Genomic DNA, 24,417 nt, shown 5'->3' on the forward strand with positions numbered 1-24,417 from the left:
GGCTTCACTGTTGCCTCACAAAACGCCCTCCGCTTTCTCCTCATCTGTTATGGGACCTGCAGGACCCTCATCCAGTTGGCTGCCTTCTTCCTTCTCGATTTCTCTTGCACCTCTAGATTCCACAGAGCACCAATGCACCTTGGAGCATTCGATGTGATACTCAAAAAGGTCAGAATACTTTTCCCGACTTTGCATCATCTCCCTGATGCGTTCTGAATGGTACTGTAATACAGCACGCTGGAGATTCTCCTCCGCTGGAAGCAACACTTCGACTGGAGTGCAGTGAGGATTGGGGTCCACACATGTCACCATCTTTTTAACTAGGTTTCTCATGGCGGTCCACGTGCTCTTCGTAGTTCAATTCACCAATGTGTGCTTAAACAACCCTTGCTACACACCCGAAAACGTGTCTAGTTTGACTTGAACCTTCTCATTATGCAACAGGGAGTTTGTCCCGATCAAGCTGATCATCTTTACATTTTACGTATGCAAGATACAACACTCCAACGAAGGAGCGTCTTTCCGACAAGTGCAACGAAATGGACTATCAGGAGTGAGCACTGTACACCCGCTTCGCAGTGTAGAAGAAACAAAAAACAAAAAACAAAAAGGAGAGTTTAATCCAACAATTATGATCTCCTCTCAAGCGAGAAACGGAGATCCATCTCAGGACGTTACTCGCGTCCACATTAACTCAATTTCAAGCACTAGGAAACAAAATATACAAAACTGCCAGGGATTTTGATCATCGCTCATCCAAAACGAAGACCTGCGATTTTGGTTAGAAACTCTGGACATCAGAGATTACTGAGCTCCTCGTGGACGCTGCATCAAGCGACCGAACAGCTCCAACAGGATCATTACCAGAGGCTGATTGCAGGTGCCTGTTAATCATCTGAATCGGGGTCCATGAAGCGGGTCATTGAAACCCTGGCAAGAAACGTTTCACAAGGGTGTCAAGAAGAATTCGAAACCTTGGGTGGGGAAGGTGAAGAATTCAAGAGGTTTTCGCAGGCGATGCTAAAATGCTTGCGTCGCGAGGTCATTGACACCCACAAACGGTGTCCGGAAATGCGAGGAGGGGGGAGAGGAGGAGGAGGAGTAAAAGGAGAGCGAGAGCGACATGGTGAAACTCCCCCCTCCCGTTATTTTTGTTGCGATGCGAGAGAGTTGGCAGCGTCAAACAACTCCGTGGAATAGCCCACGACGTTGGAAGAGTCAATCAGTGTGGGGTGTGGGGGAGGAGCGCAAACTGCTTTCTTGCTGCAACAGTAGTGCTGCGAGTCGTGCAGACATGCGGTAACGCGATGGACTAATTGAGCTCGCGTCGCACTCCATTCCATAAAAGCGGATCACGAGGAGAAAGTCTGGAGGGATTGGTATTGGTATTGCGTGCACACAGTTCAGCAGCATCAGTATTGGTAACTTCGGCGACGCTCCGCAAGTTGCGCCGCAGGGATGGATTGGTGAAGGAAACGGCGATGATGGGTGGGAGACCGGTTTGAGCAATCTACACGGATATCCGTAGTTAGAGTTTATCACACTATTATCAAAGTGTAGAAACAAAACAATCACTGAGTTGAGTCACTCCCTCGGATCTTTTGTTTTGTTGAAACCCAATTGTTGAATCCTTTGTTCTGTCCAATTGTTGGATCTTTATGTAGTTGTGTTTTGCATATCAATATCTACACCAATTACACACTAATTACAGATATTGGTGTAGACCTAGATTTACAAATGAACATCTAATGTGGGTAGCTCCTTTGAGCTGGCCCTTTTACATTATACTTCCAAGTAGGACCTTGGGTTGAATCTCCAAATGAATATGTAAGCTTTATTGCATCTTTACAACATTAATAACTTCTATGTAATATGATCATTTTTATCACTTTATTTGTTCTACACATAAAAAACTAAATTGAATCCAATTTATAGTGATTTTTGAAACTAGTTATTAGTGCTTTTTGTAGATACAATTCAAACATCATATTCCACTTGCAAGATAGATTGCTAGAAGATTTACTAAAAGCCTTGCTTAGTTCTTGCTATATCTTATTAAGAGAATTTTTAAATTCAAGGGACAAGGTTGCAATTCTAGAATCCATTAATTGGCTAAAAAAAAGAAGCATTTATATTTTAGTCAATAAAAAGATTTAGAAGTTTTTGTTTTGTTTTTGTTTTGTTTTTGTTTTGTTTTGTTTTTTTGTTTTTTGTTTTATTTTATTTCTTAAGGATTAAGACCCTTTAAATATTTATTTCTTAAATCATAACATATTAAACAAATAGTTTATTCAAAAAGACTACAAATAATTTATAAGAAAGTAATATTTATTCTAATTAGAAAAAAAACTAAAAGATAAGTTTATCAAGACAAATTTAAGAAATATTAAGATAAATTAAAGTGTATAAAAATTTATCTTTAAGGTTTAAGTAAGGATGGAAATTATTTTTAGTTTATAAAATTTCATATGTATTTAAAATAATTATTTTAGAAATATATCAAAATGACATATACTATCAAATAAATTAATAAAAACTGAATTAAATTCCTCACAAAAAAATTAAGTAAGTAGAATATAGTATATTATTATTATATACAAATATTTTTTTCTTTATATTATTTTAAACATATATTTTTAACTATATTTTAAAGAAAACTTTGAACAAATATTTATTGAGTAAATTTTGAAATAGATGTCTATACTATTCAATTGTAAATAAATATATTATATCTATCTCTTTTTTACTTATTTACTCTCTTTAAAGTAACACACGGATATATTGTCTTTTTAAACTTATATCTAAATTTAAATTCTTGATAGTTTGGCTAAATAATTATTTTTGTTATAGATTTTTTGTTTTATTAAAATATATATATATATATATATATATATATATATATATAATTGCATTTCTTAGAAGATTATTTTGTGTAATAAAGATTAACTTATTACCTAATTTTAAACTACTTTTTTAACATAAAATATATTTTCAACCAAATTGAACTTTTTTTTTTTTTTTTTTTTTTTTTTTTTGCAGAAAACATGATTTATTTATTGAGTTTGTGAATTACCCCTTTCTATTTTAACTTGTATGTTTTTAGATTTAATCCTTCGTTTTAACTTTATGTAAATATTTTTAATTCAAGTTTTGATGTTTCAATTCAAGTTTTTTTTATTAAAAATGGAGCTTTTATATATTGTATAGATAACTACTTTTTACTGTAATATAAATTAATGTTTTTAAAGAAGATTTGACAAGTTCTAATGGATATTATTGATGGACTACTACTTGCATTTGGAGATATTATTGAAGAGACCAAATTTTTCTAAATACCATTAAAAACTTAAGTATCACATAATATTTTCAGTATTATTCAATGTCATTTACACTCAATGGTACTCAGCCTTTTTTAGTTTGAATTACATTATGTTATAATTGATTAAAAATTACAAAATTTCTCTTCAAGATTAATTCAAAAGTTAGCAAATCATCTTCATCCTTATTTATTAGAGCTAGGATATGTATGCAAGCTGTAAAAGAAAGATGTGTAAAAGAAAGATGTGCTTTTGTCATTAGTATTATATCAATTCTTCATTTAGAAGGAGGTTGTAGTAGAATTTTAAATCAAAAAGAAAAATATGAAGATATATTTGATAGTAAATATGTTTGCATATTGTGAAAAAATTATTCCTAATATTCCACAATTAATCTTTAAGAATAAATTTATTTTTAACTTTAGAACTAGCTTGATTGTTAACATAGTCATTAATTAATCAAAGTTAATCATAAATTATACAAACCATATTTTTAAAAACCATTTGGACAATTTTGAACTTTTTCCAAAAGAAGCTTAATACTTAAAAAAACCTTCATTGATAAGAACCTTACAAATTGATTTTTCTAAAATTTGAAATTAACTACAAATATACCAATCTTTTTTGAGAAATTAAAAGATGAATCTTTAAAAATATATGTAGATTATTGTGTATTCAATAGATTCACCATTAAAAATTATCATTGATTACTTTTAATATATGAGCTTTTTGACCAAGTGAGTGAGACTAAGATCTATACAAAAATAGATCTATGAAGAATTGACAATAGTATATATTTTTGTAATGGAATAATGAAAGCCTACACCCCAGCTTTGATTAATTAATGACTCTAATATTTTCCAAAAGATAAAATCATAAAAGCTATCACTAATTCTGTGAACTGCGCAGCCTTTCTTGGCTCAAAAGGTAACTCATGCCACTCTCTAATCCATACAAGATTTTCTTAATACTGTTGCACGAAGTTTGCTTGGTAGATTTGGCAGCCTGATCCACTGATTCCAGGAGCCTCACCTCTGCCCAGAGTCCAGGCCCCAACTTTTGAAAGCCCAGGTGACATGATGCAAGATGCTTTTGTTTGGGGTGGTCTTTCAGAACACATGGTTCGCTGGCAGCTGCCTCCTTTTTCGAAGGCCTGCAAGATAGTTGACAAAAATGTAATCGTTTGGTGGCACACAAGCACTCAGAGAAAGACTAATCTATCCTGCATAAATTGTGAGGATGCAGTCTTGGATGGTTGATGCCGATCTTGAAGTGACATTACCGAACTTGGGAGCCCTACACGCAATTTGTGCATTTAAAAAGCGATGCACACGGGAAAATATATTACATATTCAATTCTTACTTTAGTTTGCATAAATTTCAGATGAGCTGCTGCATCTATCTCATAGATATTACATTCGAGGAGGAATACCATATCTTTCTTAAAGTGCATTACATACCGTCCATCTACATATGAAATTAGTGCCACACTTACACTTGTAAAGGTACAGAGACACTCCTTTTTGGAGCCTCGGCCTGTTCTCGATGATATTTAGCTTCATGCTCCCAGAAACATTTGTTAAGCCTAAGCTTCTTCCGTTGATCATCTGGAAGCTCGCCTGTAAACTCTTTGGGTTTAGTGGCCCTCAAAATGAAAGGACTTATACGTACCTTAACCATATCTGGTTGTATAATGAAGTTGGTAGCATTGATTTAGCTCTGAATATCTGTTTGAATCAACTCGTATTCCAGCTTTGGTGGCATCATACCTCCAGTCCTGAAGACACAATTCCCAGACTCCAATTCTCGCTTGACTTTGCGTACTAGCTTCATGATTCCGACAGTTCCAACATCAGGATCCAACCGCATATAGAGCTCTGTCGTAGCACAAGCCCATGTACCTTGTTAGTCGGCGAGACCCGATGCACAGCTTCTTGCAGCTTTCAAATGTTGACGCATTTGGAACTTCTTTTGAATTGCGGGATGAAGCATACCTGATAAGCAACCAAGCAACCAACCGAGGGAAGCTTTCCGCCGGAGTTCATCATTCTCTTCCTCGATGTGCCTTCGGGCTATCTCCTCACGGCCCTTAAAAATTTTATGCTCCTCTTCCTTCTTCTCGAGCGTCAGAAGGAGGTCTTCTACCTCACCCCGCAGTTCCTGTTACATTCAAAACCAAGATTGTGTTGAAGTGGTTTCTACACCACAACATGCATGAAAAAGCGTAGTACATGTTCACAACAGATCGCATTACCGGTTACTAGGACCAAATTGTCTGGTCTATTTTGCTGGTCACGTTAAAAACGATTTAATTCCTTTCACTCTAGATCTTGACTAAAAGGGGCCATTGCCATAGCATATTATGCTTCGCAACCTGGGGACAAATTTAATTCAGAACTCTGGTAAGCGTTCAAACACTCCCGATCAAACAGTAAGCAATATATTGTCATGTAACCCTCGTTTTCATAGAACATAGCTAAACTTCAATCTTCTTCACTTAGGTATATAATCACGGAGATAACTCTGAAAAGTTACGCATACGAAAGAAACGGTTTTCTGATCTTGACCTTCATGTATTCCTTTTGAGCAATCCTCTCCTTCATACTGCTTTTCAAGACTTGCACCGCTTGAACGACATGTTGAGCTCTCTCCAGCTCCCGCCCTTGCTTCTTTTCCAGGAGCTCAGCGACATATGCCCTGCATGGAGCAATAAGAAACCCGTTCTAGCATGAGCATGCTCGCTGATGACTAAACCTGACATGGCCTGCAAATCCTGTGAGAAGTACCTGGGATGGCAATCTCATAAGGTGCCTGCAAATAGTGAAGAAATTAAGTTATACTGCTGACCAGTGTGTAATCCAAGTAACTTACAAATACCCTGCAATGTTTAGCACATTTCGTTACCCTCTGCAAATATAAGAATCTTCAAAGATAAATTCTGACACTCATGAGATTCTGCGTTATCTGCCGTGTTTTTCTAGCATGTTCTAGCCACAATACCTGCAGCCATGTGCCAACTCATGCCGAAGCTCTTCATTTTCCCTTTTCAGTTTTGTTTCTCGCTTCTCATTCTCCGACCTTTGGTGGTCAAACACAGATTCCATGGAGTCTAGATGCTTTAGAAGCTCCGCGCTTTTCTTTACGTACTCGTCAATGATATCTTGGCGCAACCATGCAACTTCCAATCGTTCCCGGTCCAATGCGGCTGATTTATCAGAGAGATCATCCTGCAGCCCAAACTGGCCATCACTCAAACATCATCGGTTGGTGTTCGTGAATGAAGTGTCTTCTATAAAAGTAACAATACAAGGTTCCCCCTCCTGGGAAATAAGTTGGAACGCGTTATGCTATTGTCTAAGTTTGTCTGAAATTTTACCACTGCAATCACCTGCATTGTCATTTCTCCTAAGATGTTCTCAACAGGGACACTATCATTGCGCTGAGGCTTGTCCATTTGTCACAATTAGCATGAGGGGAGTTGGACTGAAAGGTCATGCTGGTGTAGTCCTTGTTTGGCTCTCGTATGCCTGCCAGTTATCAGTCAAATGTATCACTTTCGCTTCTTTCTGACTTCATCACCCTGTGGAGCCCTAATTTGAACGCATTCAGATTCAATCAACTAAGCAAATAACGACTTTCCACGCCACATTATAGTCTCTTGCTCACAATCAAAATCATGTATCCAAGCAAGAGAGCTAGGGCAAGATTAGTGAAGACTAATTAATATATACTCCCTGCCCGAAAATGTTATTTTCAATTAAGCATGAAGTTCTACTTTAGAAAGTGTAAAATACACGCTAAACATTACGAGAAGTCTATCCCTAGTCATTAAAGAAAAAGAAAAATATACACACAATGTCTAATTATCTCTCTGCGATGTATCTCAAAAAACATTCAATTGAATGCGGAGGCGATTATGAAAATATTTGCAAACCGTCATCACCAACAGAAAATACATAATTTAACCTCAGGGCTGCTCGCTCAAAAGATCAGCACCAAATGTACCGATTCCGTGAATCCACCTTCGCTCCTGTAACACATATGCATACATACGCGTCCTCTACCTGCCCCTGCTGCCTAGCAATTCGGCCACAGGGCAGACGCGTAAACTCAGGTGCGACTTGCTTCGCACAAAATCGAGGACTAAATAATTTTGTTATGTTAAATTACATTTTCTCCTGTTCTGTGCAGTCCAAAATTGATAGAAATGAGGAAGAAAGCACGTCCTCGAGATGGACTAATGCATAAAAACCTTGGAATAATTCAGAAAGCAGAGTAAAGCATTCTGCGACCATCTGACCAACCCTCGTGTCATCTACTACATTCTCGAAGGATTAGTGACCACAACCTTACTACACACACTGGCTCTAATTGAAAAAATAATAAAATAATAATAAAATGATAAAATCAATCAATCACTAACAGGTTGAGAATCGCTTCAAAACCCTGCAAGTTGGAAAACTGTGGATCGTCTTACCAAATTCGACTACGTCAATCAAACGGGAAGATATAAGATAAGTCTGCGATAAAGTTTTGTTTCTTTTCAGAGCCCGATTCAAAATCTATCCAACTCAACTTCACCAGATCTGCCGTTTCGGATCATGAGACATCACAGGATGAACGAACCCTCCAAATGACATGCGTGAAATCTGTCTTCAGCGTCACGCTCACTCCCACGACGAACACGCACTCCCCGTCTCTCTCTCACCATTACATTACAGAATTATGCGATCCGCTGTAGTTGTGCATTGCAGAACCAGGAAACGAAACCACGACATCCTCCGAACACAAATGAAATTAATTTCTCACACAGGATTAGTAATTTTGTGATCGAGAGAGTGAGAGAGACGATGATTTCAATGATTGAATGATACAATCATTGAATAGGGGCTAATATTCTATCTTAGGACCTAATATTTTTGATTTGAAAAATAGATTAAATTGTTACATTTTATCTATTTATCTAATTTGAATATACTAATTGACATATTAAATCAAAATATGTTGGTATACATTGCCAATAAATTATATATAAACATATTGTCTCTTACTTAGAATATCATTTACCATCCATATCCTATTCTATCTTTAAAAGCACAAGGTTACTTGTTTATGTTTTCTTTTTTCTTTTTTCTTTTTTCCTATTTTAATTTGATATAGTCTATTGGATCAATCCACATAAGTTGCTGTAAATTTTTATTGGTCCAAATTTCTCCTTAAGATACTAGTGCATTTCTTAAGAATCAAATTGTCTATTTGCAAATGTCATGGAATAAAGTCTATATGGTTTTGAGCCTTTTAAATCTAAGTAAGTGATGTATAGCAAAAATACTTGCTTCCATCAAAATATTGATCATAGTCTTTATCTTCTTGGATTACTAACCATCTTATAAAATGTAATAAAAACTTAATACTAATTTATTTGGGCTTATAGAGAATCCCAAAACTTATACCTGATTAAATTTATATATTGTTGAAATTAAAGAGATATTTGTTTTTGAAAGACTAGAATTAGTTTTGCCTCTCCATTCATTTATTACAACAACTTTGTGCTATATATGTCATTTAAATAATTTTTCTTTAGAAACTTTAACTTAAGTAAATAAAATAATTTTTTTATTAAATTAAAAAAAATTAATAATCTTTTTTATTTGAACATAGCTAAATTCCAAAGATGTAGAATTGATTTAAGAAGCTCCTGTTTTAATTTAGCAATATGGATTATCAATTCTTTATTACATTTTGAGCACTTATTAAAAAGTTCAAAATATAACTTGGCTACTAGACCATAGAAAAACTTTATTTGCAAAGAGATTCTTTTATTAATCTTGACTACATTAATCACTATAATATTTTAGCTACTTTTTTAAAAATAGTTAATTTCTTAAAAAAATAGAAAATAAATTTAAAAAAAAACTAAAACTATAATAAAATTTTAATATATATATATATATATATATTTGTTTATTAAGACCTTATAATTAATTGCACATGATTTTTAATGAAAATATCAAGAAATCCTAAATAATTACTATTTAATTATACTTTAAATTTAATAATATAGTAATTCTATTATTAACATATGATATGTATTATTATAATTAAAAATTCAGATTAGATTTTTTAACTTAACAATATTATCCAAGTAGATAAAAAGATATTTAGGATAAATAATTAGATAAAATTATATTTTAATATATGTTTAAATATATAAGTTATTAATATGTCATTATATATATATATATATATATATATATATATATATATATATATATAATTACTATTTAATATTTTTTGAAGCTAAAAACCTTTTCAAGAATAAATATGTATAGTTATGTAATATTTTTATATTTATTTTATTGATCAAATTTAATAAGTACAAAAATAAGCTTCTTTTTTTTTTTTTTTTTAAAAAAAAAATCTTAATGTCAATTTTTTGAACACCATTTTTAAATATTTTGTAATAAAGATAAATTCTAAGGAAGTGAGATTAAAATCAAAATTCGACTCTAGAAAAAATAATGTTTTTGAAATTATATGAAAAAATAATATTATTGCACTTATATATATATATATATATATATATATATATATATATATATATATATATATATATATATATATATATATATATATATTTACATACACACATTTTGAAAAAATAAAATAGTGATTTAAAGAATTTAACTTAAATATTTAACCAAACCATTCTATTATTTTCATTTTAACCTATCTATCTTACAATAAGTTTATATTTTATGTTTAAGATATGTATTTTAATTCTAAAAATTATGTATGTAATGAGCTTATTTAAAAAGTTGTATTATATTATAAAGGTTTAAATATTTTGTGCATGTTATGAGAAATATAGAATTTATTTTATATGTAAAACATTATTATTTTTGTTATAATTCTAATTTCAATTAATTTTGTTTTGTTCAACCATGCTAAGATTTATTATAAGAAACTAGTATCATGGTTCTCTTTTTATAAATTTAGTTTTTTCAAAATTAATTTGTATATTTGAATATTATACAATTAGTTGAAAAACCAGTTGAATTATAGACACTAGTTTTTATGTATTACTGAATATATATATATATATATATATAGTTACATGATAGAAGTAAATAAAAATGATTGTTGCCAAAGAAAGAGATTAAAGAGTCTTAAACCAATGTTCATATATAAGAAAATTGTTGAAAAGTTTAAAGATGATATCAATCTTACTTCTATGTATATTATTAAGAGTGTCATGTAATTTTTTTGTGAGAACCACAAGGCTTCTTGACCAAGCATCCAAATTGTAAATTGATTCTATGGCAATTTTTTATAAGTAATTTCTAAAAGAAATTTTCATAATTATGTGGCATATTTAGAAGGATATATAGATCTAATCTATAATTTAAGACTTATTCTGTTATTTTTTGAGAAATCTATTTTCTACCTACTTTTACTCATTCCTAAATAATTTCTATTCTTTTCATAATTAGTTGAGGTATTTGTACACAAGTTTAATTCAGCTTACATATCAATTATTATAATTGAACAATATGAAAGTATTTATGAAATAGTTTCCCATTTGACATTTAACTATATTCATATGTGAACTTTACATGAATTTTATCTATTTATTTATTTATTTATTTTTTACTATTATGGTAAAATATAAATCTGTAACTACACAATTGTATTTGTTGTCATTCTCATTTATCCACAATTATATACAGTAACTTAAAATTTATTTTGGTCTAACCTACAACTTTTTGAATAAGCGTTTACACAAACAAAACAAATCTTGTCATGCATCTATGCTCAGGCACCACTTATTAAGTTAAGCTTTCATTTACCAATACTCCCAAAAAAATAAAAATAAAGTTCAGAGCACCACCGCAACAATGAAGGAAACAATACTGGACAACTAAAACTATTGAAGGATGGCTTCTCCTTTGCAGAATTTGCGAACATAGTTGTAGAAACAAGCACTAAGGAGTGGAAGTATCTGAGAATTCTGTACATTCATTCGTCTGTGCCATTGATAGTTCACATACACCACATATTTATGTAGGGACTTCTGTTCTTAAAAGGCTCATACTCTATTGTCCAACTTATGACAGTGGGTTACTATTAGTATGGAGATGTGATGGCTGATGAGTGTTCGGGTGTTACAAAACAAAGGAATTTCTCGTTTAGGAAACTTAGACAAATGCAGAGACCTTCACTTGCAGCAAACAGAGCATTGTAACAACCATGTGTGGCAATATCAATATTTCAAATGTTGTAGATACACTTTCCTGAGCTTAGGAAGTGGACCGGTAAATATGTGCAACAATGCTCACCAGGAAACCGGCAGGTTAACTTTCACGATACACACACAAATTCAGCTGCCCCTTGTGAATTATTCGAGCCTCATTACTATTATACAACCATAGATTACTTCGACAATTTCATCCTTGCTTCCGGATATTGTTGGAGAGGAATCTGACATGAGGGTGGGGGGACATTCGCAGTTTCACAGATTAATGCTGAGCTACGACTCATAGTGCAGCGCCAATAATATCTCCTATCACAAATCCCCCGACAAGGCCTCCCACACCACCTAGAAGAGCGAGTAGAATGTTATCTCTGGTTTCTTGCTGCCGTCGAATTTGTACGGGGACGTACTTATTACGTGCTTGTGCACATGGATGAGGGTCCACGTTGCCATTATTGGAGAATAAAGGAGATGAAGGGAGCGGCGGAGGAGGTCTTGCAGGAGGTGGTGGTCTAGTTGGTTGGGTTGTTACACTGTTTTCTACGCTGATATTAGTAGTTGGGCCATCCTCTGTATTTGTATTCGAAGTCAAGGATGATTCAAAAGAAGTAGCCAGATAAATGGGAGGAGCGGATGGCAAAAACGCCGCGTTGTCATCATCACAATCAGTACACGGGGGATAACCATATGATTGAACTGCTGGGTATCCCATGACTGCAACTTCATCAGGAACGCTAGAGGAGGTAGTTGGCATTTCAATTGCCCAACCATCGTCACCATTGTCTGTAACAGCAGAACAGTGTTATCAGTATCCACTACCCCAGACTAACTAACAAAAGCATATGCCCAACACGACATATAAGACAAGAGTTTCATTCTTAGCAGAAATGGGGTATTTGAGCCAAATGCCACTACGGAGGGAGAAAGTGGTAATCCACTTACGTGAAGGAATTAAGATCTATGCAAAACAGATGGTGATTATTCCTCAAATCTGTAAGAAAGTCATAATTCTTTAAGTGTCAGGAATTGAGAAGTAGAAATAGCCGTACCCAGGGCGTACATAATCTGCTGAATGGTAGCTCCAGTCAGATTGACAGAGATCTTGATGCTCCCTTGAGTTCGGCCAGAGCGTCTATGGAGTGGCAGTGTGACAATGTCACCTTCGTCTGAGTTGGTTTTTGAAGCCTTCATTCGTGCAATATCTGCCAACGCCAGGTAAGATGTTCCAACTACGCTCGGACTCACGGTTCCGGTGCTATACACCTGCAATCCACAGACGTAAATCTCTTATGTCATTCCTCATATCAATTGATATTGACCTTCTTTACGAAATTGACGCTTGAACTAGTTATCCTTTAGAAGGAAGAGAATAATCTCATGAATAAGCCCTTGTTAACTTCAAGATTCACAATCTCACAATCCATAGAGAGCACAGCAAGCAGTGTGTAACAGTAAAGAGGGCAACAATGTCTCTAAGTAATTCCTGTTTACAATACAATCAGTAATGGTATTCCTAAATTACTTAAGTTTCCGTATCAAGTTATGAAAATACAATCTTCAACAAAAAAGATGATAGAAGTCACAGCACTAAAGCGAGGGTATGCAATACTCAGGATGACTCAAGCTGTCGTAGTCTCGATTAGAAAAGATCTCTCATGAAGTTAATAAGATTATAAAGAATTCGCTCACACGCTTTTCAGGGTTCCTGATATCACAGAGTCCATGGACGTGATAAGTTTCTGTCATCTTCATCCCTATCAGACTCTCAGACAGGTGTATGCACATTTATATTGAATGAAGTACACAAAATTCAGATCAAGCTCAGAGTAATTCCTCAAAAAGGCCAATACATTAAACTTATACTTTAATCTCAATCTCTTCAAACACAGAGCTTGGCATATTTACATCAAAACAGAATGACCAGGGAACTGACCTGCACAGTGAGCGAAGAATGAGGATTGAGAAGCATGTCATCAGACACTGGGAGAAACAGGCAGTCATTCCACACAGCATTCTTTCCAGTCTTGTGTCGCACACTTGTGCTTCTTTTTAAGGCTGACTCTATCCATGCCATAACGTATACACTCATTTTTCCGAGCACGTTAACGTTCTTGAGATCCTCTGCCGCCAGGATGACCACCTCTAACATCGGCCCTGGCCTCTGTCTTCCTCCCATCGACTCCGTGTCTGACTCAGAGACTGGTCCACCCATTGCTTCCTCGATGAGTTTCAAAAGTGCTCGGACCTTATGATTTGCCTTGAGTGGACTTCAAGCACCAATTGCTTCTTGATTGTCGCATAACACTGTTTCTAAGTAGAAGGAAGCAGAACTTGTGAAGGAATTTGGACAGGTTGCTATGACTCTCCCAACCGCAGACAATGCTCCTCCTACTCATTTTTATCCTGCACAATGCTGCTGAATTTAATGCCCGAACCACACACATTGGAGAGGACTCTGAATTTTGGCTTCTAATTTACTCTAATCGCTGGAAGTCACCAATTAGGGCTTCGAATTTTACACACGTGCAACAGTTATGTACAAGCCTGTCCCTTCTATTCACCATATAACTAGAGGTAGGGGTTTTGGGAGATTTATAGAGGACATTAGCTATGATAACAACAGTGTCTTAACTGAAGACGCAAAAAAGTCATGCACAAGCCTCAGGTTGTAGCGAGCTTTATGTCAAAATACTGTCATGCCTTCGTGAAACCCGCGAGAAACAGAGATAGTACTGCACAAATATAGAAAGGGTTGCGAGGAAATTATAAGCGTCTGAACAAACTAACAATGCTAATGCGAGAAAGATTACCAAGATGAACCCACAAGGCAACAAGAAGCGGGAAAAGGGTCCTCATCGCTGGCTGTGCAGGGAGGAAAAGAAATGTGGTACAGCGAAACTGTGACCTAATCCAACTGAATTAGGACTAAACAGCCACCACCATCGCTGACCAGCTCAATGCTACCACACTCTTGCAGAAAGAAAAGCCCCACCTATATACATATGCTTACACAATTCCTGTGAGTGATAAGTTCACTGCGAACAATGGTTAAGATCATCCGCGACCGATCAACATTCCTCCTCCACGCCAAACAGAGCATATCAGCAACAATCGCACAACGGTCTAGAGAAGACTCGCCAACTAATTGCAATGCAGACACCAGACAAAGTGGTAATGTCAATCATCGAGACTCTACCTGGCCTAGGATTTTTTCCCTGCGATCTTTAACATTTCTCCGTCGGGACGATGCCGCTACGAAATCTTCCACACAGCCCTCGAGCTCTTCCTTAAAAACTTCAGAGAAACTCCCGACTCCCACATTACGGATCCAGCAGGAACACTTCGTAATACCCAGTCTGTCTTCTTAGATGTAGACTACCTACTAGACCTCAGAACAATCACCGATGACAACGCGGTATCGACCATTCTGATTGCGACTTCAATTGCAATGAGCGCCAGTAGGATTGAAGAAGTCGGAGCAAATGTAAGGAAATGGAGACTGGTGCTTGCCAACGACGATCATCTGTTCCTGAGTGGGTTGGCCGATCGGATGGTCGTCAGTTTCATTCCTCGTTCCTATCCGTTGCACATTACCTGACGAAATCGTTGAATACGTAGCCCGATTCGGTGGAGTCAGCATACCACAATGAAAATGAATGTTCCACCCAATTGATTTGACAGGCCCGCAGCAGTGTGAGACGACAACTCGCGATGCCATGGAAAGAACTCTAAAACTACTCTTAATGCTGGAGTGGTGTGGCAAGTAATAAATAACAACCCATTGAGAGGATTAGTTGTTGAAGATCTCATAAAGCGATGAAATGCGATCCTGGCAATCCGAATCCAGAAATTCAAAGCAGGTCGGTCAATCGGCACAGCAGCACATGCACGTCCATTCACGAAGGAGGATTCGGTAATGACCAAGAATGTTCTACAGCCAATGAATGAGGGGTTTACAACTGCGGTAGTCTATGGTCTGAAAAAGTCGCAGCAGCACAACTAGTATACCGTTGCAAAGTAAGAGGACAATAATAGCACGATGTCTAGAATCCGTGGTTTCTGTTGTAGCTTCGACGCTATGAGATCATCCCCGCAAAATACAACCGTACAGAGAGCAATAGCCTTCTCTATGCAGGAGTTGCAAGAAAAAGTGTATCTGAAAGCTCAAATAACTAATTCATTGATTGTCAATCACAAATTTCTAGGAAATCTGCTTCAAAAGCTGTATATCAACAAGCTCGGGAGCATTAACTAAAACTCGGTAGCAGTCACTAGGACAGGACCGAAACAGGATTGTACGTGGAATCTAAAAGAAATACGTAAAGAATTGCGAGGTGTAATATAACATAATTTGGCACGTATAAGTATCGTATAAAGACGACAATCAAGCAGTTTTGGGTTTTGCTTTGAAAGGATAATTCTGGTGGATGATGGTGCTGGATACCACCAACGGAAGAGCAGCTATAGCGTAACTTGAGGGAGGTTTTCCTTCCACTATTACTTCTAATAGAGCTGTGACGAGCAATGCTGAAACAATGACAAACCCCTGGCACTCAATCCAAAACAAACAGTCAGAACGGTTCACACGGAAGACCTAAGAGAACAGATGCTATTTGCAATGAACGAAGAAACTAAGTGGTAAGAACAGGACAGATAATGCATCTTTCTCAAATACCTGCAAACATTAGCAAGGCAGTTCTGTGAACATAAACATCATATTCAGAAAAGTTGGTGTTGGTTTTGCAAAGTATTCAGCTTCGAAAGTACCTTCTTAATGCCTCCAGAATACTGAGTAACCAACCCCACGAGAATGCCACCAAATGCATTCAAGCAGACTGGAATCTATCATACAAACATTATCAATTGATTAGTGTTGTTACTTGAAAAGAATATTATAGTCGAATTTCAGAGCACAACCATGTGAAATGAAGTGACGAGTATGGATAGTACACAAAATAAGAGGGTAAAAGCTGAGTGCTTACAAATGTCAACAAGGACCAACCATAGAAGAATCCAAGTTTCTGTATGCTCACACCATCAGGAGACCACCACATGCTGGTCAACAAAACTAGGCTTCCATATGTGGACATCTCCAACGTCATCAAATATGTACTTCTGCGTTTTACCTGCACATACATGACGCAAATGCCGCTAGTTGGCATAAAAACTAGTTGACCAGACGGAACAGCCATCTTTCACCTCCCATTCTCTACAGTGCAAGGACAATGGTTTCAACAATAAGCGATATAGGTTCTAAGGAAAACAAGACGTGGTGAGTTGGAGTCAAACCTGGGCGGCCCACTGGCAGAGAGTGGATGCCAAACCAGAGAGCACAGATGCAGATATAATGGGGATAATTCCCAACCACAACGTTGATTCCCATTCAACCTCCTTGATTCCTTGTTTTGGAGCAGTCTTCCCGAGGCTCAACAACGTTGCTGCTCCTAATAGCAGGAACAATGCTCCTATTTGTTGCTTTGTCTGCCTGGACCTGTAAGCCGATCACTTTAACTATTAAATGTGTGAAAACACAGCATGACGCAAGATGATTATCTCAGAAAACCATTGTTGCACCACGGTGTAGCATTTTGAGATATGAGTTAGATCCACTGTAAATGACCCACTGGGTTGATAAGATGCTAAATGAAGATAATAAAAAACATAGCAGTGTAGGATCCACCTCTCGAATACAATCGATTGTTATGTGCCAAAAGGAGATGGCATTGAAAATCCTGGAGATAACCAAGGCCAGACTACTGACTGAAGAAGTTGCGTACCCAAGAAGTAGAAACATAAAAACTGCTGTAAAGACAAGCTTTGTCTGGTTCAAAAGAGAAAATGTAAGTGAATCCAAGTTTCGATATGAAAGCTGAAGGAGGGTGTTCTGCAGGGCATAAATTGCTGCTGGCGACGCAGATGCTTTCAGTGAGTCAACAAAACTCCACTCTTTCGGCAATTTCCACAAGGTGCCATCCCGAGCCATGAAAAAAAGGGCAGCCGCACACTGCACCACATAACCAACAATGACAAACGTCAGGAAAACAGCCAGATAACTTAATGAGAAAAACAGCTAATTGGTCATGATGCATAAATCTCTATAAGTTGAAAGGAGATACACTTGTGAAGCCTCATTCAAAATACGGCCCAGAAGGGCACAAAATGGGGGTTGCCACTCAGGCCTCGCAAGGCAGGCATCAGTTACCCTGTACAACCACTACACGACTATTCAGAATAGTAACGTCGCAAGGTGACTAGCATTATCGACTAAGTGACTGGGTAGTCACCGCTAGAAGCCGAGAATACCTAACTGCAGATTGCATGAACCCTAAATTAGGGTTTTCGCCAGCAACTTGGTGATCAGAACTTCGCGAAGCCTAATGTCAACAAAGTATCTCACCTACAGAAGCAGGCAAGTAGCACCCCTCCAGTAGGTGACAGCGACCATGTACCTTGACCATTTCACATGTGAGTACCGCCGACGTCATGATCACGTACTTCCTGCCACCTCAAAACCAAACCAAACCATCCGTAAACTTCAGCTCCACTCCTGCAGCAACCTCTCTCCAATTTCATCCATGAAGACGGCAATCCCGACTGCAGCGCGAAGGGATTTCCAAGGTAATATGGAGGCAACGAAGTCATTCGGCACCTCAATCAGACGCGGGAGTTCCGATGCCAAACACGGAATCATATTACGTATACCAAACGTTTGCAATTCAACCAAAAATACTGTTCAGTTGGCAATTCACTCATTTCACCATAAATTTCACTCCCAAACCCCTTCCAGATTCTAATTCCGCGCAACTTCCATACTCTGTCTGCTTGTGCCATTCTACTCTAAATCGAATAGCCACCACCGATACAATTTTCAAGAATTATAATCAAGACGTGCACAGTCCACAAAGCAACATCCGATGGAACACTGCACTTCGCATGAGATGATTGATTACTCACAACTCTACCCACGTCTCCAGTCAAGCATCGACAGGAAAGCTCCCACAGACGTGATTCATTCCTTTCTCGTAACCGACTCAAATTGGGAGTGGCATGCGACAGATCACATGAGGTGAAGGAATGGGATGCGAGGCTAAGATAGATTGATAGATGAGTGAGAAAGAGGTACCCAGTAAACCGCTTCGAGATAAGAGGCTGCATCCCATACTGAATTGTGAGCAAAGCCATGCACAGAGCTGCTACGGTTCTCTGTTTCTTCTTGTCGTCGTCATGTTGGGCATGCTGCTGGACTTTCTCCACCTCCTCCGTACCCATAGTCTCGGATCTCCTCGAGCAAAGTGGAGACAAGCTTGCAAAAAAATTCACTCAAAGCAGGAGTGAAGACAACAACAAGCAACAGGTCGTCGTCGTCGTCGATGATCGGGGGAATCAGGGCCAGAGGGTTCAGAAAGGAATATGCTCGACTAGGCTCCACAACAGAACTGTGACACTGCGCATCCTTTTTTTAGGGTTATTGAAAACATTATGGGGTAACAACCTCGATTGGATGGATGGGTGGATGAAATGTACTCGGATGAAGTATTTTTAGCGTTACTACAATTTAGTTGATGTGGTTTAGGGCATGCTTTGCTGCTTCCACAGTAAGAGAATCATAAAGTTTTTGAGTTTTGCAAATAATTGGCCTCAAACCTGCCTTGAAGAATGACGTTTCATACCGATTTCAAGGGATTTTTTTCTAATTTTTATTTTTTTAGTAATACAAACAAATCAAATTACTTTCTAATATATAGATATATATAGGAGAATGTTGAATAGACCCAAGTTTTTATTGAATCAACCTACCCATCCTAACCATCATGAAAGATTTCTCTACTATTAAAACTACAATCAATAAAAACCAACCACATTCATCTTGAATACTAGACTCCTTATCAAAGATGGGTCTATTTAGTAAAAGCATGGATCTATTCCTCTCTATATATATATACATATATACATTTTTTTCTCCCACTATAGGTTGTTTGAATAGAATAATCAATTTTCTAGTTTCATTTCAAGGTGCTAATTGTAATCATATATATATATATATATATATATATATATATTAGATCTTTTGTTGATGTATGTGTGTATAAGTTATTTTTTTTACAAATAAATACATTAATAGCATGCACTTCATCAATGTTGAAAGAAATAAAATATAAAAAATAGAAGATTAAAAAAAAATTGAACATGCTTAAGATATAAAGACAAAAACTATATAAGGTTAGATTTAGATATTTTTAAGGAATAAATTTATAAGATTGATGAAGTGATATATAATCTTATATTATTAAAAAAAAAAAAAAAAAATCTTAAGAAGTTTGTAAAATATTATAAGAATCTTTAATATTCTTTTAGAAGTTTGTATTAAAGATTATTTAAACTTCTATAATATTTGATTATTTTTAGATTCTCTTCTAAAACTTTTATTAAGGTCTATGTACTATAATGTAAATAAATAAAAAGTAAGACAAATAATACATTAGTCTCACTAATAAATATTTTAAGGAAATTTAGGTGTTAAATTTCTATAGCCTTGTATTTGGTTTTATTTATTTATTTATAATAATATTTAGACTTATAATTTTTTTTAATGAAATATTATTATTCTTATTAAAAAACAAGTCATGGCATAGATATGAGTGCAAGAAACTAAGAAATGAAGAAGTATAAAATAGACATATAAAGTCAAATTTGTGTATATAAATCTTCTAAAAAACTTCTCTATAAGATACAATCTAATTTATTTAACTTACTTTTATTTAATGTTTTTTTTATCTAGATAGTTTTTAATATTGATTATGTTTGTGATATTATCTTTTTTTTTAGAAATAAGTTCTATAAGGAGCAATGATCATGTATTGAAAAAGTCTAAGATGTAATGAATTGGATCAATCACATATTTTGATTTGTGTTTTCTTTGAAGGAAGTTGATAGGTCTTCTCAACTATTTGTCAAGGATAAGAACTTGATAAAAATAAATAAATAAGTGAGACTTTTCTCCAAGAAAGATGACAAAATAAAAATAACTAAATATATATATTAAGAAAGAAATTAGAATGGCTATTTATTTTGGCGCCACCTTGAATCTAGAACTTCTTCCACTTTCAACTCTTCATTATTGTCCACTTCTACAGGAGAAGGTGGAGCTTATCTTCTTCTTGGCATGTCCATTATCTTGTATGGTTCAAAAAGAGATATGTGAAATATTGGATGGATTTTTATTGAATCCGGTAAGTGTAAACAATATGCAACTAGATTGATTTGTATAAAAATAGAAAATGATCCAAGCCTTCGATAGTCCAACTTATCACAAGAATGAGTGGTCTTGATATTATGACAAAGTAACCATACCTTATCACCTATGTGGAATGGTGGTTGTTACTTTCGATAGACATCCGCATTGATCTTTTGTTGTTCTTGAGCTTCTTTTAACTACGCCTTCATTGTTGCATGTAGCTCTGACAAATGAATTGCCAAATCTTTCACCACTGGATAATCAATTTTTGAAAAGTCAAAAGTATCAAGTTGTAGATGATAATCATAATTGACAAAGAAAGGTGTTTGTTTTATAGAAGAATGTATCCTATTATTATAAGCAAACTCTATGAATGGCAAAAGAGTTGTCTAATCATTTTATTGGTAGTTGATGGTATATCTTAAATACTGCTCCAAAACTTAATTAACACACTCCGTTTGTCCATCAATTTGAGCATAGAATACCAAAGATAGTTTTATATCTACTTTTAGAATCTTGAAAAGAGTCTGCCAAAATCTTGATACAAACTAAGTTTTCCTATCTGATATAATATCCTTAGATAATCCATGATAGCGATAGATATTATCAAGAAAGAGATTATTTATTTCTTCACCTATGATAGATTTTGTACATAGTACAAAATATGCCATCTTGGTAAAACGATCTACTATCACGAATATAGAGTCATAAGAACTTAAAATTGAAAGATCCATGATGAAATCCATAGAAACAAAAGACCATGGTTGTTCTAGAATGGGTAATGGCTAAAGAAGTCCATAAGATCGATGACAAAGAGTTTTTAATTTTGAGCAAATATTACAAGATTGTACAAAATCTTTGAGTGCCTTCTATATTTGGGGCTACCAAAAATCCTTAAATATTAGTTCTAAAGTTTTATTGTACCCAAAATGTCATACTGTTGGAAAGTCATGACGAGCTTGAAGAACATGTAATTGAGCTTCACCTTCGGGAACATATAGGCGTCCCTCAAAATATAGTAGATTGTCCTTAAATTCAAACTTGGAAGTATCATAAGACTTTGAAGGGTTTCCTTTAATATCAAAAATAAGAAGATCGAAAGATATATTTGACTGAACTTGCTTAATGAAAGTTGAATCAACAGTTAGTGTTGATTTCATTGTTCGAAGATGAAGTTGTTTTGGCTTCAAGAGAATTATCTATTATTGATCAAAAGCAGCATCTCCTTTCTTTGATATAAGATAAGATTGTCTAGAGAGTGCATCTAACAAACCTTGTTGTTTTCTCGGTCAATAAGTGATCTTGAATTCAAATCTTAGCAAAGACATATTTCAACGGGCTTGACAACGATTCAAAATAGGTGTTGACATAAAATATTCAAGGTTCTCATTATCAGTATAGATAGTGACTGGACTAGAAGCACCTTCTACACAATGGTACCATTCTTGAAACAAATCCATGATTGCAAGAAGTTCTTTGTCGTGGATCTCGTAGTTGATCTGATGAAAATTTTCTAGAATAAAAAGCTATTGGATGAAATTCATCATTTGTTTCCATTTGTGACAATACGGCATCCAAAGCAAAGTGTGATGCATCTATTTCTATAAAAAATGGCTTAGAAAAATTGATGCAATACAAGATTGGTGTAGAAACAAAAGTTGTCTTTAAAGCTTCAAATGTTACTTCTACTTCTTGATTTTTTGAAGTTTATCTTTATAAGTCAAATATGTAAGTAGAGCTATAACTTGAGGAAAGTCTTTGATGAAGATCCGATAGTAGTTGGCAAATTCCAAAAAGCATTAGACATCTCTTACCGTTTTTGGAATCTTCCAATCCGTAATAGCTTCAACTTTCTTAGGATCCATCATAAGTCCATCATAAAAAATCATGTATCCTAAGAAATCGACTTGAGAAGTGTAAAATATATATTTTTGTAACTTGGCATAGAGTCTTATATTTCTTGATTTTTATAACACACGACAAACATAAAAGTCATGTTTATCTGTGTTCTTAGAATAGATTAAGATGTTGTCTAAATAACAGACAATAAAATCATCTAAAAACTCCCTAAAGACATTATTTATTAGATGTTGGAATGCTATTGGTGTATTTGTAAGTCCAAAAGGCATGACGATGTATTGAAAATGTCCATACCTTATTTGAAATGCAGTCTTCCATTCATCTCCTTCTTTGATGCATATCAGATTGTATGTTTTTCATAGATTTATTTTTGTATAGATCTTTTTTCTTCAAAAATAAAATTGGAGCTCTTGCTGGAGATTTGGAACAGCGTATGAAGTTCTTGTTCAGATTCTCTTCAATATACTCCTTAAATTCAACCAACTCATTTTGTGATAAACTATAGATTGGTCCAAATGGTGGTTATGCTCCTTCTTGAAGGTCAATTGAGCAATCATAAGAATGATGTTCCGGAAGAATATCCGTATTTGTCTTCTCAAATACATCTTAAAAATCTTGATATTGGCTTAGAATGCTACTTGAAGTCTTTCTACTAATAGAAATAGGTGCGACATAAATGACACAAGATGATCCTTCTTTTGCAACATGTAAGAAAGCTCTTGCACCTACAAATATAGGTTTAATTGTATAAGACTCATGACTTTTTACTTGATTAACTACACTCTTAGTTATACTTTCAGAAAAGTCAAGATTACGAGAAGTCCAATCTATTTTAGGGTTATATTTTTGTAGCCATGATAAATCTAAAATGAATGGATTAGAGAGAAATCTAATGATATTAAATATTACAAAGCTATTATGACCATTAGTTGTTACTTCTATAAGAAGGGTTTCATGAGTAACATCTCTTGAAGACAACGGACGACCATCTATGACTTCTATATGAACAAGTTTAGTTTTCTTCACTAAAACTATGCTATGTCTTTTAGCAAAATCTTCGTCTATGAAACATGTTGAGGCTCTTGAATCTAACAAGGTAGAAGCTTTGTGATGTTTAGGTCTTGAAATAATATTTATCGTAAAAGAAGGAGAGGGTTCTAAAAAGAAAATAGGACCTTCACTAGGTGTTGTACAAGGTTCCAGCCACATAGTCCCTATTGTAGCTGGATAAACTCGTTTTTTAACATACTATCTTCTTTGATAGTAGTACTTTTTATTTTATGATTGCATCACTTTTTTAAGCAATGTTGAATGGTGTACTTAGGTTTTTGATAATATAAGTATAATCCTTCTTGATAACAACGAGTCTTTTCTTATTTAGTAAGAGGTTTGAAACGTATTGCATCAATTTGCATATCATCTACTTCTGAATGTATATGTTCAAGAGATGTTGGTGTTTCCATTGAATTATAGTAATGTTAAGGTCTACTTGTATGATTCTCAGATCAAAATTCAAAAATATAATTGTCACACTTCACAACAAAGTCAATTGCTTGACTCAATGTTTGAAGATCAAGTAAGTTGAACATTAATATTTTTACCTTATATTGTAATCCGTAGAGAAATTGGCTAACAAGTGCAGCATCATTCCTACTTGATATCAGTTACAAGTTCTCAAAACTATAAAGCATATAACGTTATTAATTGATTGCTTTGTTGCAAAATATAGATCTTGTTGGTTGCAACACAAA

At 35.2% G+C, this 24,417-nt stretch overlaps 3 protein-coding genes across 22 annotated transcripts; all 3 read right to left on the reverse strand.

Moving 5' to 3' along the window:
• Positions 1 to 3,960: 3,960 nt before the first annotated feature.
• Positions 3,961 to 8,079, reverse strand: LOC112280689 (uncharacterized). 17 transcript variants are annotated; one of them, XM_024516491.3, is made up of 9 exons: positions 7,795 to 7,935; positions 7,323 to 7,390; positions 6,694 to 6,844; positions 6,318 to 6,556; positions 5,885 to 6,014; positions 5,312 to 5,477; positions 5,087 to 5,194; positions 4,813 to 4,936; positions 3,961 to 4,470 (listed from the first exon to the last, which is right to left on the reverse strand). In XM_024516491.3, the coding sequence occupies exons 3-9, from the start codon at positions 6,769 to 6,771 to the stop codon at positions 4,206 to 4,208; spliced, it is 1,110 nt and encodes a 369-aa protein (XP_024372259.1). In that variant the 5' UTR covers positions 6,772 to 6,844; positions 7,323 to 7,390; positions 7,795 to 7,935; the 3' UTR covers positions 3,961 to 4,205. The 17 variants fall into 17 exon arrangements, with proteins under 17 accessions (XP_024372259.1, XP_024372257.1, XP_073389208.1 ...); XM_024516489.3 differs by having other exon boundaries at positions 7,284 to 7,390; XM_073533107.2 differs by having other exon boundaries at positions 7,323 to 7,394; positions 7,795 to 7,934.
• Positions 8,080 to 11,570: 3,491 nt separating this feature from the next.
• LOC112280445 (protein SRC2 homolog) lies at positions 11,571 to 15,492 on the reverse strand. 3 transcript variants are annotated; one of them, XM_090249254.1, is made up of 5 exons: positions 14,768 to 14,918; positions 14,204 to 14,303; positions 13,505 to 13,974; positions 12,621 to 12,834; positions 11,571 to 12,354 (listed from the first exon to the last, which is right to left on the reverse strand). In XM_090249254.1, the coding sequence occupies exons 3-5, from the start codon at positions 13,781 to 13,783 to the stop codon at positions 11,855 to 11,857; spliced, it is 993 nt and encodes a 330-aa protein (XP_090105380.1). In that variant the 5' UTR covers positions 13,784 to 13,974; positions 14,204 to 14,303; positions 14,768 to 14,918; the 3' UTR covers positions 11,571 to 11,854. The 3 variants fall into 3 exon arrangements, with proteins under 3 accessions (XP_090105380.1, XP_024371725.1, XP_073389073.1); XM_024515957.3 differs by lacking the exon at positions 14,204 to 14,303 and having other exon boundaries at positions 14,768 to 15,492; XM_073532972.2 differs by lacking the exons at positions 14,204 to 14,303; positions 14,768 to 14,918 and adding an exon at positions 14,382 to 14,497.
• Positions 15,493 to 15,709: 217 nt separating this feature from the next.
• Positions 15,710 to 19,000, reverse strand: LOC112280444 (UDP-N-acetylglucosamine transporter ROCK1). Of its 2 annotated transcripts, none has more exons than XM_073532971.2 (7): positions 18,695 to 19,000; positions 17,880 to 18,069; positions 17,349 to 17,575; positions 16,861 to 17,062; positions 16,554 to 16,697; positions 16,339 to 16,413; positions 15,710 to 16,117 (listed from the first exon to the last, which is right to left on the reverse strand). In XM_073532971.2, the coding sequence occupies exons 2-7, from the start codon at positions 17,889 to 17,891 to the stop codon at positions 15,956 to 15,958; spliced, it is 822 nt and encodes a 273-aa protein (XP_073389072.1). In that variant the 5' UTR covers positions 17,892 to 18,069; positions 18,695 to 19,000; the 3' UTR covers positions 15,710 to 15,955. The 2 variants fall into 2 exon arrangements, with proteins under 2 accessions (XP_073389072.1, XP_024371724.1); XM_024515956.3 differs by having other exon boundaries at positions 18,021 to 18,069; positions 18,695 to 18,998.
• Positions 19,001 to 24,417: the final 5,417 nt, after the last annotated feature.

This window comes from Physcomitrium patens, chromosome 3 (assembly GCF_059467195.1).
Source record: "Physcomitrium patens ecotype Gransden chromosome 3, ASM5946719v1, whole genome shotgun sequence".
Taxonomy (NCBI): Eukaryota; Viridiplantae; Streptophyta; class Bryopsida; order Funariales; family Funariaceae; genus Physcomitrium; species Physcomitrium patens.

Excerpts from the sequence above, each read along its gene's own strand:
- LOC112280689 (XM_073533108.2), bottom strand. The coding sequence starts at position 6,771 with ATGGACAAGCCTCAGCGCAATGATAGTGTCCCTGTTGAGAACATCTTA. Across the intron at positions 6,015-6,317 it reads GAGTTGGCACATGGCTGCAG|GGCATATGTCGCTGAGCTCC; the intron begins GTATTGTGGCTA and ends TGCTCCATGCAG. Across the intron at positions 5,195-5,311 it reads GTTGCTTGGTTGCTTATCAG|AGCTCTATATGCGGTTGGAT; the intron begins GTATGCTTCATC and ends GTGCTACGACAG.
- LOC112280445 (XM_024515957.3), bottom strand. The coding sequence starts at position 13,783 with ATGGGTGGACCAGTCTCTGAGTCAGACACGGAGTCGATGGGAGGAAGA. Across the intron at positions 12,835-13,504 it reads ATTCTTCGCTCACTGTGCAG|GTGTATAGCACCGGAACCGT; the intron begins GTCAGTTCCCTG and ends TGTGGATTGCAG. Across the intron at positions 12,355-12,620 it reads GCAGATTATGTACGCCCTGG|ACAATGGTGACGATGGTTGG; the intron begins GTACGGCTATTT and ends CTGCTGTTACAG.
- LOC112280444 (XM_024515956.3), bottom strand. The coding sequence starts at position 18,840 with ATGGGTACGGAGGAGGTGGAGAAAGTCCAGCAGCATGCCCAACATGAC. Across the intron at positions 18,070-18,694 it reads ATCTCGAAGCGGTTTACTGG|GAAGTACGTGATCATGACGT; the intron begins GTACCTCTTTCT and ends TTGAGGTGGCAG. Across the intron at positions 17,063-17,348 it reads TTTATGTTTCTACTTCTTGG|GTCCAGGCAGACAAAGCAAC; the intron begins GTACGCAACTTC and ends ATCGGCTTACAG.